This window comes from Gouania willdenowi, chromosome 21 (assembly GCF_900634775.1).
Source record: "Gouania willdenowi chromosome 21, fGouWil2.1, whole genome shotgun sequence".
NCBI lineage: Eukaryota > Metazoa > Chordata > Actinopteri > Blenniiformes > Gobiesocidae > Gouania > Gouania willdenowi.
Genome location: NC_041064.1, coordinates 29287192 through 29310930, shown reverse-complemented (window position 1 = coordinate 29310930; position 23739 = coordinate 29287192). Strand labels below are relative to the sequence as shown.

The 23739-nt window shown below is 35.1% G+C and overlaps 2 protein-coding genes across 2 annotated transcripts; one reads left to right on the top strand and one right to left on the bottom strand.

Annotated features, from left to right (window-relative positions):
* Positions 1 to 733: 733 nt before the first annotated feature.
* asnsd1 (asparagine synthetase domain containing 1) lies at positions 734 to 11913 on the top strand. Its single transcript, XM_028435916.1, has 6 exons — positions 734 to 961; positions 2353 to 2406; positions 2552 to 2627; positions 3219 to 4657; positions 8211 to 8392; positions 11539 to 11913. The coding sequence occupies exons 4-6, from the start codon at positions 3284 to 3286 to the stop codon at positions 11783 to 11785; spliced, it is 1803 nt and encodes a 600-aa protein (XP_028291717.1). The 5' UTR covers positions 734 to 961; positions 2353 to 2406; positions 2552 to 2627; positions 3219 to 3283; the 3' UTR covers positions 11786 to 11913.
* On the bottom strand, positions 11783 to 23139 carry LOC114454968 (uncharacterized). Its single transcript, XM_028435943.1, has 8 exons — positions 22878 to 23139; positions 20529 to 20618; positions 16451 to 16530; positions 16258 to 16373; positions 16088 to 16185; positions 14100 to 14168; positions 12124 to 12182; positions 11783 to 12029 (listed from the first exon to the last, which is right to left on the bottom strand). The coding sequence occupies exons 1-8, from the start codon at positions 23067 to 23069 to the stop codon at positions 11909 to 11911; spliced, it is 825 nt and encodes a 274-aa protein (XP_028291744.1). The 5' UTR covers positions 23070 to 23139; the 3' UTR covers positions 11783 to 11908.
* Positions 23140 to 23739: the final 600 nt, after the last annotated feature.

The following is a 23739-nucleotide window of genomic DNA, read 5'->3' as shown; positions in this document are numbered from 1 at the left end:
ACTCAAAGTAAAATGTACTAGTTACTTTCACATTGATTGCTGGTAATAAATCTTGCCACGGTTCTCTTGCATACAGTAAACATCTCATGTATGAACTTAAAAAGGAAGGCACAAAATTGTACACAATTGGCATCTGTATAAAATAAAACTTCATCAAAACGTCTTTAAAAAAGCACAAAATAACACTAATGAATTCAAATCAAAATGAAAAAAAAAATATCATGCTCTAAGTATTGGCTCTGTAAAGTATAGCTACATTTATGAACTGCTAAAATAACTTCCCGTCAATGCTGTTTTGGTCATTTCCTTTTTTGTACTTTCACAATGTCCGTTGATCATTTTAAAACAAAAACAAAAATAATTTACTCAGTAATGGTTGGGTGTAGAATACAAATTACTTTATTTCTTTTGAACCGTACTGTACGAGTAAAATTACTGATTCAGAAATATACTCAAAAAAAAAGTACAAGTACCCATAAAAGCAACTCTATAACAGTAACGTGAGTACTTGTAATACGTTACTTTCACGACCTCGGCAAAAAAACAATAATATTAGTTATGTATGAACTTACAAAATTTATTTGAACAGGAAGAACAAACAGACTCTCTAGATTACTGACAATTATTTAATTTATAAAAGTTTAATTGAGCAATAGTGTGTGAAACTGAATAATGTATTATTGTGTGTATGTGAGAGCCACCGACCACTAGGAGGCACTACAGATAGAAATCAGCTGGAGCTGCTTGACCCTATCCGGAAACGCTGTGTTAGCCATGGTGTTAGCCGTTTAGCATATGTTTACTATGATGTTTATGCTAAATGACTAGCTAATTACATCTGTAACAAACTTCTGAGCTGTTTTAGTTTATTAATCTCCGCAACAACATGACTTCAAAAGGTCGACATGAGAAGGACAACTCTGAGGGACAGTCTGTACTGAAGGAGGAACTGAACAGGAAGGTAAAGTCATACAAGCTGATGCTAAGCTAGGCTAACACGTATGGATGTCTGAAAACGTGAATTTACAAAAGTCAGTGGTTCAGAAAGGAGTTGTAAACAATGTATCACAAACTGACATCGTTGGTAGCCTCAGATCATGAAATTTTGCTTATCAGTGCTGCTGGGTAAAAAAAAAAGAAGAAAAGATTTGTAAGTATGTATTGTTTTTACATTTATTTATTTATTTTTTAGTAAAACCTGATTTTGTTTTATAAACAAGGAATACCTGAACTTACCTAGTATTTTTTTATTGAACAAGTACAAATACAAAGCTGAAAGACAAAACAAAAAAAACAACAACAACAAAAAAAAAAAACTACTAAGGGGCAAAACGATGTGCTATCAATAAAACAACAAATTGGGTTTTATATATATATATATATATATATATATATATATATATATATATATATATTAATTTTCATAAATGAAACAAGTTTAGTGACATTTCTGCTTAAAACATTGGCAGAGATTTAAAGCTTATTCCTCCAGTTGTTAAAGTTGGGCTTGGATTAAAAGAAACAACATTTATGAATACAGTATAGTATTTTCTTAACCAAGCAATATTATTCACACACCAAAATCAATGTTCTTATCATTAACAAACAAGTCAAATTTCACATTTGAAACAGTGAATATATTAAGTTGAATCCTTTTAGAACAAAACAATTTCTGAACATCGCTCTAGAAAGAAACTCTGCACTATGTCACACAAAAAGAAAAGATGATTCAAATCCTCAGTCCTGACTTCACTAAATACACAATAACCGACATCATAAATTAAATCTCTCTTGTTAATACCTTTGTAGGGTAAAGATCATTAATAATCTTAAACTGAAGTTCTTTCACTTTGAACAAAACTAAATAAACTAAGTAGTTAGCATGTTATTGTCTTCTTTTCATCCATTTTAAAACCTTTTGGGATGTATTGATTACACATTAAGGTCAGTGGATAGAAAAGAGTCAGACATCCATCATTCACTTATTCTGTGGATTATGGGACCAGCAACAACAAATCAATGATAACATGATTAAAAAAAAAGGGTACCTTTTACCTGTATTGGCGACAGTGTGTCAATAAAAGAAACAAGAGCGTCACCTGTAAACATCTACTGCTGCATAATAAGGGGTCATTACGTTTTATGGATAGCAAAGTTTTAAATTCCATGAATTCTGTAAAAAAAAAAAAAAAAACCTATGGGATTTTCCTGGATATTTAAATACCTTCTTGCTTGATCTTTAGTGCATTGATGTGTAGAATGGATAATTTTCAACAATGTAATGTTGTTATACAGCTTTGTAGTGTGCAGGGTAAATTAATTACGGAAGTAATTTGTGTTGTTCCTCAACAGATCAGCGAGCAGAAGGTTGCTGTGGATGAGCTCTCAAACCTGAAGAAAAACCGGGTGAGCAGAGACACATGGTCCACACTTTAAAACCACACTCAGCAGTTACACAGTTACAGTTATGATATAAAGTCTTAGATTTAAGGAAATGCATTCACAATTCTTGTGTTTTCTCCTCTGTCTTCGTCTGCTGATGCCCTATCAGAAGGTCTACACACAGCAGAGAAACAGCAACATTTTCTTCCTTGCTGACAAAAGTCAAACATTGGGCTCATGCAAAAGTAAGTAGAGCTTGAGAAGGAAGCAGTAAAATAAACATGCTTATATTTACATTTTCAGCATTCACTAAAATAAGAATTTTTATAAAATACTAAAGTGAATTAAAAATGAAGACAATAACAAGTACACAGATTTGTTTTCTTAGATTATATGATATTAATAACAGGTCTAGTAAAAGTACATAAAGACAGAAATGTGTTAAATGCTCTTTCAATCCATAATAGGGGCTTTAAACTTAGAAGATCTTCACTTCATAGCTTTTAGGCATGTACATACAAAAATTCACCATTGTAAATGTTTATTTCTGTAGGGGATTATGAATGATGGGTGATAGGAATGATAAAATAAATTATGAATATATAATATTACTTTAAAAATAATAAAAATGCCGGGGTGACTCCTAAAGAAAAGTTTTTCTTTAGACTAAACCCAATATTAAACAAGGGAAATGGATTCGAACAGCCAACATTTACACCTTAATACAGTTTAATAATTCAAAGCAATCAAATATTTCAATTTAACCTTTTATTTTTCATAAGAAAAAACTGCAAATTGTGTGATGAAACTAATAGATCTTGTATTTGTGTGTACAGAGGAGCTGGACAGAATGAAAAAGGAGCTGCAGGATCTGTAAAGACGAGCCTTCTGAACCTCAGCAATGTGTGGCATCTTCTGTCTGCTGAGCCTCTCGTCGGCTCAATCAGAGCAGCACAAATTTACTGCTGATCTGCTGAAAAGGAGAGGGCCCACCTGCTGTCAGGAAATCACAGCAAACGGAAGAAATGTTCCGTACACGTGTTTATTTTCTGCTCACGTTCTTCACATGAGAGGTCCTCTCACCCCTCAGCCTGTTGTAGATGGAGATGGAAACATCCTGCTGTGGAATGGGGAGGTTTTTGGAGGCCTCCCAGTGGTGCCAGAGCAGAATGACTGTGCTGTAGTTTCTGAGCACCTGTCATCATGCAGTGAACCATCACAGGTCCTGGCTGTCCTGTCAGCTGTAAGGGGCCCCTGGGCCTTTGTTTACTACCAGAAAGCAGCAGACTACCTCTGGTTTGGCAGGGACTTCTTTGGCCGGCGGAGTTTACTTTGGACTTTTGATGCAGAGGTAAAGGCTCTGAGTCTGACATCTGTGGCCACTCGTAGCTCTGGATCTGAGTGCCATAACTGGCAGGAAGTGCCAGCATCTGGTGTATACAGGATTGACCTGAAGACTGTGAGGGAATGTAGACCTGTGTCTTTTGAGATTTACCCCTGGGCCAATGATGCGTTTCATCCCAGTGAAACAGTGGGAGAGGCATGTGTTCCCAGTGGCTGCAGCGCACAGATGAACCTCTCAGGCCTTTCACTCCCCTCACCCGTCTGTCCACTCAATACTTCCACTCCAACTCCATTAGATGAGGAGGATGTTCTGACTCTGAGTCTAGATGAGCTTTTAGTAAACAAACACAAGCTTGAAATGGTGAATGGTCTCCTTGATGTTCTCAGTGAGGCAGTAAGAGTGAGAGTTCAGTCTCTGCCTCTCCTAAACCAAAGCAATCCTTCTCTCACAGAGAATCAAGCTGCTGTGGCCATCCTCTTCTCAGGGGGCATTGATTCAATGATCCTGGCTGCCTTAGCAGACCACCACATCCCTGCCCATCAACCCATAGACCTTCTGAATGTAGCTTTCAAACTGCAGGAGCCCAAAAAGCTGAGCGAGACGTCCAAGAAAGTGAAAAAGCCCAAAGACAGAGCCACAGATCCCCAGAGGGTCTGTGCTGATCCCTTCAACGTTCCAGACAGAATCACGGGAAGGAACGGTGTCAAGGAATTACAAGGCCTCGCTCCTGGCAGGAGATGGAATTTTGTAGAAATCAACATAACTCAGGAAGAGTTGCAAAAAATGCGTCAGGAGCGCGTTTGTCACCTGGTGCATCCTCTGGATACGGTGCTGGACGACAGCATTGGGTGTGCCGTGTGGTTTGCTTCAAGGGGAGTGGGCTGCATTACAGAAGACCACAACCAGACGCCCTTCATCTCATCTGCAAAGGTCAGCTGTTAGGCTTTGGTAACTTTTGGAGTTATTGTTGGAACAATGGCGGGAAAAGTGTCTCTCACGATTTATTTTGCAAAATGGGACTGTAGACAAATGACTGAAAAATATTGTATTATTTTCCTTTTATTTTTTGTTGTCAAAAGAATCCTTTGATAAACTATTCAAAACAATGCAATTTAACTAAAGATAAATCTTGAATTAAATAAATAAAGGAATAATACAAATGAAGAAGAAGCCTATTAATTTAAATTCTGGTTCTATAGTAAACAATGCAAAACTGCATAATAGTTATTTTTCTTTTTAAAAGTGCAACTGAAAATGTATTTTGTGCCTTAACAATTGGACTTATTAGATATTTGTTTGGACCAGAGGGTATTAGTAGCTCAGTGGTCGGTTGGCATGTAGCTATTCTAGCAATGAAGAAGAGATGCTATGCTAGCAGACAGAGTTAATAGAAAAACATGACTCTTACAGATATTCACCTAATATTCCAGATATTCTTTCGGTGTTAAAGGGGTAAGGAATCATTTATGAACATGTTTGAGAGTAGTAGGCGATTCTGCCCGCTGCCTACGCTTCTGGACGAGAGATTCAATTTTCAGAGTATTGATCTGAACCATGATACATATGAATCGATTTTTAACTCCCTTACAATTAATCGTTACATCCTTATCCATAATAAAAAAGAAAGGACCCAACAAGATTCACATGAACAAGCATTTAGCGACAGTGGGAAGAAAAAAACACCCTCTTTTTTATAAGAAGAAATCTCCAGCAGAACCAGGTACAGAGGTGGAAGCCATACGCTTCGACTGGTTGGGGTTAGTGAACAGAGGGGCAAACAGAATAGGATAGTCCATCAGTGTTCATGACTAGTTGAGCCGTGAACCATCGATCAGGAACCGCCAGCTCCAGCATCAAGACACCTAAAACAGGAAAGAGAGTGGAGGGCGAGGAGAAGGCACAGACTGCAGGAAAAACAATATATATATGTATGTATGTACTGTATATGTGAGCAGTATGATGGGTTATGCAATGAGGGACAGAAGTGGGGGGTTGTCTACAACCCAGCACAACTGTGTCTGACTGGACATCATTCCATTGCAGCCCATTAGAGCTATGTGTAGATGGTGGGTCGTGTTTGAATATTATGTTGTTCTACTATATAATCTTAGTTCTTAGTAGGGATGTAACGATTAATCGTAAGGCAGTTAAAAATCGAGTCATAGGTATCACGGTTGATATCGATTTTCTGAAAATTGAATCGCAGTACTTTTTTTAACCAGCAGTGTGGGCGGCGGGCGGAGTCTGCTAATAGTTTCTTTCTGGCCGCCTTCTACTCTTAAATATGTTAATAAATGATTCATTACCCCATTAGAACCGAAAGAAAATCTGTAATATTACTTGAATATCTGTAAAAGTCACGTTTTTCTATTAGCTCTGTCTGCTAGCATAGCTTCTCTTCTTCACTGCAAGATATCTGCATGCCAACCGACCACTGTATTACCAGCGCCCTCTGCTGGTCCAAACAAATATGACGTAAATCATTGCAATCATGGTTTTTTTTTTTTTTTTTAAAGTCCAATTGTTAAGGCACAAAATACATTTTCAGTTGCACTTTTAAAAATAAAAATAACTATTATGCAGTTTTGCATTGTTTATTATAGAGCCAGAATTTAAATTAATAGGCTTCATTTTCATTTGTATTATTCCTTTATTTATTTAAGTCAAGATTTATTTTTAGTTAAATTGCATTGTTTTGAATAGTTTATCAAGGAATTCTTTTGACAATGAAAAATAAAAGGAAAATAGTACCGTATTTTCTAGTTTTTTTCCCAAAAAAAAAATTTGTCTACAGTCCCATTTTGTAAAATAAATCGTGAGAGAATCGTATCGTGAATCGAATCGTATTGGGAGTTGAGTGAATCGTTACATCCCTAGTTCTTAATGCCGATTTTTAGGGTTAGGGCTTTTTTCTTAGTGGTTAGGTTAACGCTATTATACGTATACGCTTTAGTAAGTAGGTTTTAAATGTACTTTTAAAGGTGGAGAGAGTAGCAGCCTCCCGTACAAGGACTGGGAGCTGGTTCTAAAGGTGAGGCACTTGGTAGCTGAATGCTCTACCTCCTGTTTTACTTCTGGACACTTTAGGAACTTCCAGTAGACCAGCAGACTGGGAGCAGAGTGTTCTGGACGATAGGGCACTAATAGGTCTAAGATACACAGGAGCTTGATCATGTAGAGCTTTGTATGCTAACAGGAGGATTTTAAACTCTATTCTAGATGGAGGGATGTCCCGATACAACTTTTTCACTTTTTATATGATACCAATATTGCAGCCTTGCATATCGGCCAACACCGATATTGAGCCGATACGATATCAGCACGAATCATACATACTTTTATTACTTAATCTGTAGTGTGGAATGTTAGAAAAGCCTTGATCAAGTGATGTTACTCAAACAGAGAACAATAGTCAGCAACAGTAGGTATGAGAAAAACTGACCCATTTATTATTAACCAATTGGCTACATACATTTTAACATTCAATATAAGATCTGCAGTATTCTACAATTGAATAAAATAGAAATAAAAAGAATTATAAGACCAGCACTGCATTACCGCCACCTATTACGTTGGAGTGTGAACCACAGTCGCCTATGGATAGAAATTTTTATCAGGGAGCTTATATCTGTGATTTTCGATGCAGTCCGATAAAATCCAATATTCGTTTTCTGGCTGATATTAGCCCGATATCAATATCGGATCTGGACACCTCTTGACCGCAACACAGTCAAGATCCTTTTTTGATATTTCATTTTTATTCTCATACAATTACGACATTATTCTGGAAATGTTATGACTTTAGTCTTGAAATGTTATGACTTTAATCTCAAATTTATGATTTGTAAATTAAAGTCACATTTTAATTAACTATTCTCATAATAGTACTATTTGTGTCCGTTATACGCAAACAAAGTGCGTTTGATTCTAAAATCATTCCATACACATTGTTAAAGAAACCTGATCTTTTAATGGATAAACCTTTAGGTTTGAATGTGCTGCTGTTAGTTGAAGGTGAAGAAGTGGAAAAAGGTTAATACGGCACTTTATTAGTACAATCTTTGTTACAGGTGTAAAGGTAAATTATTAGTGTTTCCTACCTTCAAAAACATCCCAAATACAGACGAGGGGTCTCCAGAACGTTCTGTGGCATGTGATGATCAAATTATTGATTGTCTTCAGAGTGATAAAACTAATCTTTACTTTATAATACTAAGTATTAGTTTATTATGTAGGTAAGGCTACTTTTTCCAACAGGATTATTAATGTAAAATAAGGATGTTTAGGTTGGACTGCAGGTAACTACACTTTTAGGTTGACATGGAAAGTGTTTATGAAAAGAAACCAAAGCTATTCACATCTCTGAGCAGTTTTCAATGTTTGTCTGTGACAAACTCAATGAAGGTCATTTGTTGGACAATAAAAACACTAAACAAGGTTGCTGAAATAAATGTGTTTTCACAATCCTTTCTGCCATCTGCAGGTGATTTTAACAGGAATTGGAGCAGATGAGCAACTAGCTGGTTATTCCAGACACAGAGTCCGATTCCAGGCATCTGGACACCAGGGCCTGATCCAGGAACTTTCCATGGAGCTGAGCAGGATCTCTTCCAGAAACATGGGCAGAGATGATCGAGTGATAGCAGACCATGGAAAGGAAGCCAGGTGGGTGAGCAGTTTGCTATCATAATGACAGTTTTTTTTTTCCCTTTTGAAACATAATTATTATCTGAACAAGACGGAATTGTTTTCAGCCAATCATGGTTAATCGTAAATGAACTGGTATTTATATTTGAAGGAGCTTCTTGTCATATTTCAGATTGACCTCAAATATACCTCCCACAGTTGCTGTTCAGCACACTTTCAAAGTAACACCTCACTATAAAACCCCATTTCTATGAGTTTGGTCAGACGAGGCTATTCTTAGTGATGGGTAATATTTACAGAACTCTCTCCTGGTTGGTTCTGGTCAGACTGCCCTGAGCCGTTTTTATGGAGCGAGGAGCATGGCCTCGGCGACCGAGGAGGAACTAAGGAAGGGGAAAGCAGCGCATTGATTGTGACTGACCTACCAGAATTAGTTCCCAAAAGGAACGCAACTTCAGTGGTTTGGAGCAAACGCTGGGAAGAGCTCACTAATGCAGCGACGCAATATTTTGCTCGGGATATAATACCCTTTCAGAGTGTCGAAAGAGAGGGATTTACACCAATGCTTAACGTTGATTCCTGCTACAAGCTGCCCCACAACAGGTTCTTTTCTCACCTTGCCAAGTTTATATGAAGAAGTCCACACTGAAGTTTCAAACGCTCTGTCGTCGGTAGAAACCTTTTTGCATCTACCACGGACATGTGATTCAGCCGCACAGTGGATCCGTGCATGAGCCTCACAATACACTAAAACAGTGGTTCCCGAACTTTTCACAGTCCTGTACCCCTTCAGACATTTAATCTCAAGCCATGTACCCCTACTTCTGCACACTTCAAAAATACAATAATAAAATGCAGTGTTTTTCAACCTCGGGGGTTATGAATCCATGTGGGGTCATCTGGAATTCAATTGGGGTCCCCTGAAATGTCTAATAATTTATAATAATAAAAAAAAAAATACTGAATAAAAAAGTATTTTTAAAATGTTTTCATTATTCTTTTTCAAATTTTATCACACAAACAACAATCTTAAACAACTGTATTCTATACTTTCGCTTTCTCAAATACAAAACCGAGCTAAAATAAAATGTTTGAGCTGGTGCATATTGTCACCTTGTGTACTAATCCTGGCAACAAACATTATCAAAAGCTAATTATAGAAAGAAAGAAAAAAGTCTCAGGACACACCAGAAATGTGATATTAAAATGGGGTCACGACCCAAAAAAGTTGAGAACCAATGATGGCATATACAATGTAGCCCTACAGTGAAATTTGTTTCTGAATTTTACTTATTCTGTTGAGGAATAATGTATAATAATAAATAATAATAAAAAAAACAATTGTCTGTAATTATGGGTAGTCTTGGCTAAAGTGTATTTTGTGGCAATGCATTGAGGCTCCTGACTGCTGGTCCATTTATATTTAGTTTCCAATTTTATTGGAAACCATTAGCATTATTTTATTATTTATATTTATATTATTATTTAATTGTTATGTTTACTCAAGGGTTTGCACTATTTTATTATTTAGAATATTTATTTTTGCACATTGCAGTTTTATGTTGCAAAGTAAATACTTTGCCTTTGTAGACAATATATAGGTTTATGTATTAGAATTGTCAGCCTATTTTTTTTTCATTTGAAGGGCCAGTTGCTTGTATGCACAATTGTTTTTGGTACAAATTTATGTGTAATAAATATAAAAGAGCTCATTTGAAAACAATTTTTCTCCTTTTTTAAATTTGCACTAGAGTTGTCACGATACCAAAATGATTAACCACGATACTATACCAGACAAAGTAACACGGTTTTGGGTAATATCGCAATACCGAAGCATTTTTTATTATTATTTTTATGAACTGCAATGTATTTGTACATGTTAGAAATACTTATTAATTACTTAGTGTTGTTTGGTGCATGATAAGAGTACTGGAACAAAAGCATATAAGCAATAAAAAAACTAATAAATGAAGTTAAAATTTATATGGTTGAAATAAAAAAAGAATAATTCAGTTTCCTTTTAAATAATAAACTTAAGATAAATTCACTGTCTTTTTTTTTTTAATCTGTAAATAAAAAATAAAAAGATCGCTCTTTCCGTGCGGGAAAAAAACAAAAGTGTTCCCTCCTTTGGGTTCTATGGCTGGTGACAGCGCCTGCACAGATCTATTGCTTTACCGTCTCTGCCTCGTTTAACACCAAAATATTTCCAAATGGGACTTTTGGAGTTTGTTTTTTTTTTTAGCAACTGACGACGACGCGGCAGATTAGCCGCTCGGGCCCGGTGCTTCTGCCATGTGTTGTCTCGTGTTTGTGACTGTAAGCCGTGCACGCGTCCAGGCGAGACAGAACTTTAGCTTGATGTTTGTTTTGAAGCGAGTTTCTGTCGAAGCGGAGCTGTCTTCATGGAGTTCTTGCCGGCAGAAACACACGAACAGCCAATCAGCTAACAGACGGGCTGACACAGAGTGCGAAAACAGCCTATCATATCTCCGGACGTCACCACTAACAGGCAAACAGCCAATCATTCAACAGCTGTGGAGTCCGGTTGCCATGTTGATTTGTTTTCAAGTCAGTAGCGTGCAGTCAGAAGCCGGGAGGAAAGTAGAGGCAGCTGCTATGTAGCGGAAACTGGCACTGGTAGTATCGTAATTCACGGTAGTACCGCCGTGTAGAATTTCTAGTATAGTAGGAACCATTACAATTGGGTACCGCGGGGTATTGTGCAACTATAATTTGCACCAATAAAATGTGCTGTTTGGAAATATTTTGTCTACCGTCATTTATATTGTTATTGCAAATTTCCAAATTTATATCATGATACATTTTTTTGGCCATATCGCCATGCCACTTGTTTAGATACACCAACTCAACAATACAAGTACCTACCATAACAGTGGTTTGGTGCAGTCATGAATGAAGACGGGGTTAAAATGTATCAACAGTTGTTCTGGGAGAATAGTTTCTTGGAGCTGGTGTTCTTTCCATGATAATTTATTGGATTATAAAGCTTGAATCATCTTAAACCCAAATTCTGTGTGCAAGAATTAAGGTGATTCTAGTAATACTAGCAAAGTCTGTGTATCTATGAAGAAGTTTTTACAAAGTAAAGTTAATGTTACCATTGAGACTTCCACCGCTGACGGTGAGCACTCTGTCCACAGGTTTCCCTACCTGGATGAGGAGGTGGTGAACTATCTGAACTCTCTGCCCGTGTGGGAAAAGGCAGATCTAACTCAGCCGAGGGGGGTCGGGGAGAAGCTCCTTCTGAGACTGGCTGCCAGGAAGCTAGGCCTTGGCCAATCAGCACTATTGCCTAAGAGAGCCATGCAGTTTGGCTCCCGTATCGCAAAGATGGAAAACCACCATGAAAAGGCCTCGGACAAATGTACACGACTCCTCACTGGGTGATTTACAAAGATCACTTTTAATTTAAAAAAAAATTACAAAATAATCATTTAAAATGGTCGAGATTCAATCAACCTTCAGTGCTTTCTGATTGTTTTTATTTTGATAAATAAAGTGTTTTCCTGTTTAAACCATGTAAGACTGAATATCTTTAAGATTTTCTTTAAAGTAATGGTCACATTCAATGTAGGACTTCAAGTTGCCAACATCAAAACGCCCAGAGATGGGATGAACGTAAACTGGTTCCCTGAAAGAAAATAAACTGATTTCAGAAATTTATGAAGGTATTTATGAAATTGCTTTAAAATCTATTTTAGAGAAACCTCCAGACATTACATTACCTCAGAATGAGCCAGGATACAAAGTTTCCAGGTGCGTCTTTCTCTTCAATAGGAGCCTCCTGTGGTCAATGAAAATGTGTTCGACAAAAACATGATTTTCTTTAAAACATTATCCACTAACTTAAAGGATATATGTAAACCATTAACCTATTAGTTGGAGAGCTTTCCTTGTCATCCTTTAAGATGGTACTATGCATGGACACACTTGGTCCTCCCATAATGTAAACAAAGGGTTAAATGAGACTGAAAAGGCTGGAAACTATTGACTTAAGTTAGAAAATTCCTTGTATGTTTTTGTGTGTGCATTATTATTCAAACAGGAACTTCAGCACTTTGTGGAGAATTCTGTAACTTAATACAACACGTGTTAGCTTCATGGTGAGAATGGCACATTGTTACACATGTTGATGGGAAACTATTGGATTCTTGAAGTAAAATCTCATTTTATTAACCACATATTTCTAAACTACTTTGACTTGATGCTTGTGCTCTGAATCTTTGTTTTGCTGGAGAGTAAAACGATCTACTTTAGTGGTTCCCAACCCTTTTTGGATCATAACCCCATTTCAATATCACAAATTTCTGGTGACCCCAGACATTTTTTTTAGCCAGGATTAGTGGCAAATTGCACCAACTCAGATAATTTTATACTGTATTTTATTTTAACTAGATTTGCTTGAGAAAGTGAAAGTATATAATACAGTTGTTTAAGATTGTCGTGTTTCAAATTTAAAAATAATTGAATAAATATAATCAGTAATTAGTTTTAATCAATTACTAGACATTTTAGGTGACCCCACTTAAACTACAGATGACCTGGTCTACATGTTCTTTTCATTTTATATAGCCTGGTATCAGGGTTGGGGTCATTTATAATTGTGCTGTTAATTACAATAACAGCATAATTATAATTTAAGAAATCTCTCACTGTTGTAGCCGTAATTAAATTGTAAATTAGTTTAGATAATTGACTTTGTAATTGCCATGAAAATTCCATACAAATTGTCTATTATTCAACGTAAAACTTGGGAACCATGTTCTATGTACAGTTCTACACATATGTAGTTAATTATTAAATGATGTTTCATATCAAGCTTTCCAACATTTTACCATTTAATAAAAATGAATTAGAGGGGTATACTGACACAAAAAAGGCTCGGATGCCCACGACAAAAATATTAAAACCTATATTTTCATTGATTAAGAAACCTAACAAAGTAAAAAATAGATAGGAAAGAAATGAGATGATAGATATTTGTTTTTAGTGTATTTTACAGCTGATTTAGGAGCTGTTCTATGAGATGCTAACAGAAGAGGAAGGTTAACTTTTATTAGATTATTTATTTATTATTATTGGTAATTGAGAATGTAATTGTAATTGACTTCCTGAGGATAAAAAAATAATTGTAATTGGAAAACCTTCAGGTCACTGTAATCATAATTGAATTGTAATCAAACATGGAGAATTTAAGATTAAATTGTAACTGAAAAATATAATTGACCCCAACCCTGCCTGGTATCCAGTTTCTCAACCACATCATTATGTGCTATATGTAATGATTATTAGAAACTGTTGATCCATATGTTCAAAAAGTTAGTTTTCCTTGTAATTTTCTACCAAAACTGTGAATTATCATCCATATTTGTGCAGCCGTATTTATATGCTTTGTGGGACGTGAAATCCTTCATGTTGTCTAACCCGTTTGAAGCTTCATATTGTAGGTACTGTAGGTGCGTTCCTCCTAAAGCCTGTTGTAAAACCGACTTACACAGGAATCATCAGGTATGACACAATCTTTCTGTTTATCATTCCCATGCTTCCCATAACTCAACATGGGGTTAAAGTATCATGGTTTCTGGAAACTAACAGGAATGTTTGTCTTCCCTTGAGTCAGGTTGCTTAATAAACACTTGGTTTGATAAATCCCTGAAGCGTTGGAGAGGTGTGAATAATGTCTGTGAAGTGTTCACGTTACCTTGTTTTCATCCAGGAAGGCGTCCAGCAAAGGAAGGACCTTCTTAGAAAACACGTAGAAACAAGGGCACTGAAAATATCAAACACATAGTTTTGTCAAAGATTGAAAAATAAAAGTTGACTTTCACACACACAAAAAAATCAGTCTGATCAATTCAGAAAGTTGACATGCAAGCAAATATTTAGTTCTTGTTCAGAAATCAATAAATGACTCCTTTGACTACATGTAGGGATGAACCTGTCCTACGTAGTGATAGACTTTCATATTCAGTGCCCTTATGGTCACACTCAGTCTGCTAAGTTTATGTAAATCTAAAGACAGAATGAAAGAAATCGAAGATTGTAGATATCTCAGGTTTTTGATTTTTTTAGGGACATTATAAAATATCATTATTACAATCACAAATGTGCTGACATTAATGGAGAAAATTAACAAGAATTTGACCATAGGTCGGACAAAACACTTGAGATACAGTATGACTTTAACAGTACATGGACTTCATCTATAGAGGAATTCTGCCACTACCCAAATAATAGGGTTGTGCATTACCATAAAAGACGATACAATTCATGATTAGCATGTCACGATACACATCACAATATCTAAAATTACAAAATTCCCCTTTACAAGTAAATGGTAATTTACTGTATTTCAAAAGAAAGTTTAACTTTTGCTTCTTCAACAGATTACGTTCTTAAATTCTTTAAAAAAAAAAGTAACCACATATGTCTATAAAAGTGCCCAGTATGTTTTATGAAAATAAAGTGCAATCAACTTCCAGCTAAAATGCATAGTGTACATTAACCCTGAGCAGACTCAGTGTACACTAGGCTGTCAGTCCATTAAAGGGCCACTACACAAAAACATCAAGTGATTTAAATACTAATACTGGTAGCCTGACAAACATGTTTTGGGTTCAAGGAAACCCCAATGACATTTTCCCTAAAAACCAGGAAGGAAAATGTAAAGTAGCTAATGAACACAAAGCCACTTGAGAGAAGGGGAAAATAATTTAAGAGGAAAACTACATTTCAAGATACAATATGCACTAGAACAACATTGAAACAAATGAGTAGAACAATAGCAGGGGTTAAATTATGGAACTGCCTAAAGGATGAAATAAAACAAACCACCAGTTTAAAAAAGCTTTTTAAATCATATATCGTTAGTAAGTATAAGAAAAATAAATATATATATATTACCACTATAGATTTAATTGATGAAATTAATTTCATATATATGAAATAGTATAATATTATTATATACATGTCATATACATTAATGTGTCTGTATGTATATGTGTGTACATATGTATATGTTTGATGTGAATGTATAAACTGTATGTATATAAAACTTGTGCAGAATATATATTGAATGTATATTGTGAAAATAGTAATATAAGTTAAATGTTTTTTGTGTGTGATATTATGTAGAGAACCGTGTTTTGTTTTGTTGTGAAGGGGTAGGTACAGTATATGTATGTATGTATATATATATATATATATATAAGCTTTGCTTCAAACTACACCCTTTAGGCTGAAGAATTGGACAATTGAGTGTTCTGTACTTTTTGTTTGTTTGTGAAGTCTGCCAAAAAAAAAAAAAAAAAAATAATAATAATAATAATAATAGTCTAGTTTGATGCAGATGTAGTTTGGTATAATGGGAACCATAGAACTTATTAGAACTTATTAAATTTGCATTGCACACATTGTTAGTAGTGCAATAAATACACAGATTTTCCCATAATATGATAAATAATTGTGATTACAATACTGATGAAAAATAATCGTTATTTTGGCCATAATCGTGCAGCCCTACCCACTAGTGTCTGAACATCTGCAATAAATGTATTTTTGTCTTTTCCTTTTCTTGCTGGTGCTTTAAGGTAATGATTTTTAATTTAAGAATCTCACTCCCATCAGCGTGTGCACTCTGTTGTTTTATTCTTTTTTAACTATCTACTGTCCAGAATGACGTAAACTTACTGCTCTCCTTGACTTGGTCTCTGAAGGAAGAGGTTTCTCCTTCATACACTGGACTCGTAGTTCATCATCCACTTCCAAAATTCCGTATTTCTGGGTTTCTAAACAAAGACAATGAAGCAGTGTAATGTAGAGAAAAAACATCAGGACTTGGATTTGAAAACGTCTCCTACCGTCGTCCATGCACTGGTAGCACAACACCAGACTGCTGTGCTGGTGCTTTTCCTGCACTTCACAGAATCGCTCTTCAACACCCGTGAGGCTGAAATCTTCTTTAAACAGGGTGTCGCTGTTTGTGATGAAGAGTGTGATGTGTTGGATGAAGATTGTTGTTTCTCACTTTTTCATTTACAAATGTACACATACCCTCCAATAACAACAACATGGTCCTTAATGTGGAAGTGTTTCACAGCGAGACGCAGGCACGCCACAGCACCCAGACGCTGCTGTTGGACAGAGAAAACAGCTTTTCACACAATTACAATTAGACAATTCTATAACTGGACGACATATCTCAATATTTTTTCTCAAAATTACGATATATACAGTATATATGATTTATGTCAAATATATGATATAAATCTCGGTATTTTTAATTCAAACAAAGTCAGACCAGAAAAATAATACTGGTTTAAATTTCCTGAAGCAATTTATTAAATACAGTAGCTGCACAATTTGTGCCACTTTTGGCTTTTTCTCCTGTAAGGGACAGCACGTGTGAGTGAATTCTGTAGTGTGGCTTGTTTAGGGGTAGGTATGGGTTAGTACCAGGGTTTTTCAGTTACAATTACATTTTCTATTACCCATGTTCAATTACAATTACAGTTACAGTGACCAGCATTTTTTCCAATTACAATAATTTCATATTCTCAGAAAATACCGTTATGTTACAGTTAAAATTACAATTATGTTCTCAATTACTAAATTTCAATTACAAATAATCACAATCACTGAACCTAAGGGTTGGGGTCAATTACATTATGCAATTATAATTATGTCTTCAATTCTCCATGTTCAATTACAACACAATCATGATTATATGACCAGCATCTTTTTTACTATTACAATTGTAATTTTCCCCTGAAAGACAAATAAAATTTAATTCTCAATTACAATGAATCACAATTACTGAGCCTTTGATAAATAAGCAGATAAAATGTAACATTCCTCTTGCGTTTGCATCTCTTATGATAACGGGTCTTAAATCAACTGTAAAATACACTAAAAACAAATATCTATCATCTAATTTCTTTCCTATCTACTGATTACCATGTTAGACTTCCTAATCACTTAAAGAATTTTAGGGTATCTGAGCCTTTTTTGTGTCAGTATACCCCGAGATTTAATTTTTTGTAAATGATGAAATGTGGGAAAGCTTGATATGAAACATGTTTTATTAATTGTTAACTATATATGTGTAGAATTGTACATAAAATTTAAACATGGTTCCACAGTTTTGCGTTAAATTATTACAATTACAAAGGAATTTATCTAAACTCAATTACAATTTAATTACGATAGACAGCAACAGATTTTAAAAATTACAATTATAATTATGCCATAATTGTAATTAAATATCAATTAGAACTGACCCTAACTGTGGTTCGGGCGCAATCAGAAATCCATCTAACTGTGCTTTTAATGCTGTTTTGAGAAGTAGCAAAAGCAGCGACTTCTAAAATGAGTATTTTAATACAAAACACTAGAGGTATGTATTGCCTGGCCTTTGGCGATACGATTCGTATCCCGATACATGGGATACGATACGATATATCCCAGTAAAGTATAAGGCGATTATTGGAATTCTTTTTTTATATATGACTTAAGAAACAACTAATCTGTAAATGTGTACACCTTCATGAGAACATTATGTATGAAATATATTTCATTGGCATATTTTACACTCAAAACATTGGCTTTAACATGCCATGTGCCAACAACTTCAAATAAAAAAATAACATACAATCTGCCTGTGGCTTTTAAACCAACTTTGATTTTAGTGCAGCTTCACTGAGGTACAGTATATGTATAGAACAACAAATAAACGCAGAAAGTTAGTTACTTTCTTTTTAGATTTTATTGAAAAAACCCCATCTGCTCAACAGGCCCAGGTTTCAGTGCACTTCTTTGTGCAGTTATAATGTCTCTGCAGTGGAAAAGACTTTCCTGGATAAATAAAGGTTAAAAAAAATACAGTATATATATATATATATATATATATATATATATATATATATATATATATATAGCCGAATCAATTTTTTTTCAACACCCCTACAAAACAGGCTATAAAAAATATATCAATATAGGTGATATTATAATTTTCCATATCACCAAAATATAAAACTCAATATATCTTAAATCTCGATATACTGCCCAGCCCAAGACGATACAAAAAAAAAAAAACATGAAAAGAATAATTTTGAAATTAAGTGCAAGGTTGTGTTGATTACAAGTCAGATCATTAGGGATGGTCTTTGTTTAAAGGCAGAACATCTTCTCTCTCATTGTTTAAATACCTTGTTTATTTTAGAAACTGAAAACAAGTGATTATACAAATCTGTTGTTTTAGATGTGATTCAGACTAAACCACAACACATCTCCAAAAAGAACAAGCATTAAATGAAGCCTAATAATTGAGCAAACAGAAAAATGTTCAGGTTAAAGATTACATTTTTTTTACCAGGGTATGTAAAGCAAAACCATATTATTCACTTCCACAGCAAATTTACACAAGTCAGAAGTTTGGGTAACACTTTGCTTGAGCTTTTATATATAAAGCTGACGTTACGCTGTCATTAGCATGATAAAGGTGTCATGAAGGAGCTATTTTTTGGAATTGGTGGAGGGATCTAGGCGAGTGAAGGTTAAGGGTGAGGGATAAGGGTAACGAGCGACACTTAATGACAGCCTTCATGACATCTTATTCATGCTAATGACACGTGTCATGTCATAACAATGACAGCGTAATGTCAGCCTTTGTGCTCAAGTAAAGTGTTACCAAAGTTTGTCATTGTCATACAATACGTGCCAATCTCGTTACACCTGATGCTCTGAAAACTCTGAGAAATGTGTTTCCTGTTGCAGCCGTATAGTGTTACTCAGTGTCACTGACTGACATGTAAGTGTGGATTTCATCAACTGAAAGTTTGCCTCACAGTTACTGTTGATGGCCAAATTTACTCAATGATACAAAATAAAGGCAGGGTGACAAAACTCATTTACATTTGTCAATAAATAAAAACTACATGACAATACTCTCAAGAGTCAAGAAAGTCTAATAATTATCAGAATTAATTTCATCCAAATAGTTGCTGATTTGGTAAAAAGTCCATGTTTAGTTGACTTAAAGTAGACCAAAACTAAAAAAGATTTCTAATGAATACATTAAGATTAAAAACACATTTACTGCTCCTCAGATGTCTCAGATTTAAACTTACTCTATTACTGCTGTCAAAATTCAAACTGCTCCGTGTTTACAAGCTGGACTGTTATTCAGTAGATTCATTTTAAAGGCAGTTTTATGTCTTAGATATTAGATCATTAAGGATTACTTAGAGACAGTGTCCTGAATGTGATTTACTTTAAAAACTACTTTCAACAACTCAGAGCTGCCCTGAAAAAAAGCAACACTACATAATTTAATCAGCCTTAATGAAGGAAAAAGTCAAAAGTGACACAAAATGTTGATATTGTGCTGCTAGTGATTAATAAAAGTGTCTTTGTGGAATTTTTCTCCAATGACTTTGACCCATTATTGTTTTTCTAGTAAAACTATTGAAAAAAAAAAATAAATAAATAAAATAATTTAGTTTATATCACCTATTGCCATTTTGAGGAAAAAAATAGAGATATGAATATTGGTCCATATCACCCAGGCCTAATGTAACCAAAGCAGTAACATTTTATCTTGCAAAGGATATGATTGTCTAAACTGTGTGAAATGAGGCGTTCAAACACTGCTTAAAGTAGGATTTTATTAACATGAGTGTATTACCTCAATAACAAATAGAAATCACTAGACTGATATGCTGCTTTGTTATGTAGCAAGTGTTGCTAATGCTAATGCTACACCACTTTAGTTAAACAAAGTAAAAAGACTGTGTGACTAAAAGAACTTGTCAGTCTTTTTATTTGATGTTAATTGTACTAGGAACCAGTTTGATGAAGTGCTCACATACAATTAAAAAAAAGAAAAGAAAACATTATTACCTTGTCCTAAATGATATTTTATTCCTTTTTTTCCATTTAGAGCGATGATTTAAAGTAAGTGATTTGGTTTGTTTTATAGGTAAATAACTTTAAAATATTCTGAATGATTTAAATGAAAAAAATTGTGATAAAATCGTGATCGTGATTTCACAAAGAAAAAATCGTGATATGATATTGTTCCCATATCACCCACCCCTACTTGTAGTTTTAGAATAGGCATTTATTCTCCTACATCATTGTGTCGTGTGCCATCGTTGAGGATCTTGACGTTTGAGAGACCGGCAGCCCATTCTTCAAAAGCAGCATGGTAAACATCATTGGTCTAGAAGGAAACAAAGGAAGATGGTAGCAAGTAAATGTCAAAATAACAAAAACATATATATAATTAGTGATGGATTTATGCATTAAAGCATTATACATTCAGTTATAGTTTAAAACAAGAGCCATTAGAGAGTGCAAACCTCCACCAAGTGCCAAATACATTCTTTACCAGATTTAGGCAGTTATTCAGTTCAATTTAACTTTTTTTATATTGCGTAAATTACAACAATAGCCATCTCATAGCGCTTATCAAAATATAAAATTATAAAATTTTATATAAAAATATAAAAAAACAAACAAATCCACATGAACATGCATCAGCTACAGTGGGAAGAAAAATCTCCAGCAATCTGGATCAAAAATCCTGATTACAGTACCATGAACATTCACACTTTAAAGGCAAATCGATTCATCAATTTTCCTTTGAATGGCCCAATATTTATTCATAAAATCCTAAAATCAATCATTTGATAGGTCTTTTCTACCAGGTGTAATGCAGTGCTTTGGGCTCAGTTCTTAATGTAAACATTAATATTTTCATTACTTCACAAAATTAGTTACTTTCAACTATCTACAGCTCTAGATCGCTGAGAATCTTTTTCATATTCCAGTAAAATTGAAACTGTGACTAAAGTATCCGTAACCAAGTTAAAAATCAAATTGAACCGTGAATCCAATCAGGCTCTATGAATCAACTCAAATTGATTTGGGAAATTTGAATCCATACCCAGCTCTAATAGGCATCCCCATATATTCGAATAATTGCAATGAAGATCCTATCCAGATAAACTTGGTGGGTAATTCAGACATTACTGAGTAAATTTCATAGAAATCGTTAAGGCTAAACTGGGTGGTGGGGCAGAATAAAAATCGATAAAGCGTTTCTCAAATGAATGTTTCTTTCAACTGCAGTAGACATAGTCAATGTCCCATGGTCTCTGCCAGAAAATGTACATGTGTTAATATATGCATATCTTAAATCTGGGCTGTGTAAACTGTTCTAGTTTGATGTTTTTAAAAATACTTGTTATGCAAAATGCATGCACGGATAAGAATAAGTTTTTTGAATAATGACGTCATGACATGATTTGGTTTTAATTTTAGACTGGCATGAATTGTAAGTCTTTGTTTTGTGTTCTGTTTGAAAAGTGAGAATTCTTGAACATTAAATAGGAAAAAAAAATGTTTTATACATAAGACTGACATGACACTGTCATTATTATAACATGACACCTGTCATTAGATGGATAAGGTGTCATTTGTTACCCTAACCACACTAGATCCCTCCACCTAACCCTAAAAATGCCAACGTAGCTCCAAAGGTGTCAGAATTTAGGAAACAACACCTTATTCATGCAAATAACAGAAAATTACAGCATAATGTCAGCCTTAAGTTATGCATAAAACTTCAAGTAAAGTGTGACCAAAATGTCTTGTTTATGTTGTTCTTGTTTTAGATTCACTTGAGTTGAAAACGTCATACCCAGAGTATATGCAAGTATGTTTGGATTTGGAAAAACAAATGGAATAAGCCTCTCATTGGCCAGTTTAGGTGATGTGATAGGTGCACCACGTGACTTAAAGTTCCGTCAGTTTTGTTTTAGCTCGTATTTATTTTTAGCTACCTCGCCATTAGCCCTAACCCTAAAATGCTTATTCTTTTTCGTATATGTATTTTCAACCCTAACCCAGGAAATACCCTAAAATGTTTATTTTTTTCGTATATGTATTTTTAAAGGTGGAATTTGTCATGTTAAATATGTTAAAATGAAAAATATATATGACAAAAGTGGAATTTGAACCCACGCTAGCGGAAGGAAGGATCCTTGAGTGCGGTGCCTTAGACCACTCAGCCATCCTCAAAAACACAGGCACATTACGTTTATGTAGAAAAGGTCTGGAAAACGTACCCATAGCCCCAGCGGCTATTGATACGTTTCCGTATCAATAGACACTTCCAATTAAATAACCATGCTTTTCCCAAAAAATATCGTCCCATATCGTTATCGTAAGCCAAGTATCGTCTATCGTCCTATTCAATAACTTTAGATAGTCCCACTCCTAGTGATGATACATGACGTCACGTCGACGCATTATCCAGGCGGAATAAGTTCAGGAATAAGAATATATGAACACCAAGGTGGTGGAGGTTGAGGTTTAGTTACATTTAATATCCATTATTACATGCACAATGAAAATGGTTAAGTTAGCATGTCCAAACTGGGGCTAAAACACACAAACTACTATAGCTAGAACTCACCACCACATACACGGAGTCCACCCAGCGGGAGGCGGTCAGGGCGCTCACCCAGTGGGAGACTAGCTCTCTGTCGCCCACCGGCAGCAGCGGCTTGGCCAACCCCGACAGATGAACATACCTCCCGCTGCTGTCAGCCGCTACATCCCTTTGGAGCCTGGTTCCATAACCAGCTGCTAGAATGACCGCCTTCATTTACACTCCAGCAACACATTAACAACTTAGCATGAGCACTTATCAGAGGGCATTTCCTTTTCTCGCGAGACGAACCGTTTTCTCCGGAAGTAAAATTTCAAAATAAAAGCAATTTCGGATACAATCACAAACTTAAGCACAAATACTGTCAATTCGTTTATAAATCTACGTCCATATCCTAAGTATAGGACTAATTAACTTTATCTATGTATAACATAAGTTCCTCGCTGCTGGGGGATCTGAAAGTTGCACATATTTTCTTTTATTTTTTAGTGAATATCTGCTCAATTACCTCCCATATAATTTGTGTTAACTTGAGTAATTATATCTCTATCTTTTCCCCTATGTCGCTAAATTCCAGTAGCTTATTATTGTCCAAAAGGTAGAAGGTCTTTTTATGGTCTCTACTGTTTTGTGATCAAGACCCTTAACCTCCAAATACGTATTTTCTGGGATCCTGCAATTTGCTCCCCCTCAGAAGAAATTGTTAAAGGATGAACAAGTCTCACTGTAAAATAACTAATAGATATTATTTTAATTAAAAGCTCTCAACTGTTTGTTAAAACAGTTATTTCTCCATCAACATATCAGGAAAACTTCAACAATGACTCCACAATCAATATTCATGGTTTTTGAATACTGCAGCTAAAAAGCTGAGATTAAATTAAAA

Excerpts from the sequence above, each read along its gene's own strand:
- asnsd1 (XM_028435916.1), top strand. The coding sequence starts at position 3,284 with ATGTGTGGCATCTTCTGTCTGCTGAGCCTCTCGTCGGCTCAATCAGAG. Across the intron at positions 4,658-8,210 it reads CCTTCATCTCATCTGCAAAG|GTGATTTTAACAGGAATTGG; the intron begins GTCAGCTGTTAG and ends TGCCATCTGCAG. Across the intron at positions 8,393-11,538 it reads GACCATGGAAAGGAAGCCAG|GTTTCCCTACCTGGATGAGG; the intron begins GTGGGTGAGCAG and ends CTCTGTCCACAG.
- LOC114454968 (XM_028435943.1), bottom strand. The coding sequence starts at position 23,069 with ATGAAGGCGGTCATTCTAGCAGCTGGTTATGGAACCAGGCTCCAAAGG. Across the intron at positions 12,183-14,099 it reads CCTTCCTGGATGAAAACAAG|GAGGCTCCTATTGAAGAGAA; the intron begins GTAACGTGAACA and ends CATTGACCACAG. Across the intron at positions 12,030-12,123 it reads GTATCCTGGCTCATTCTGAG|GGAACCAGTTTACGTTCATC; the intron begins GTAATGTAATGT and ends ATTTTCTTTCAG.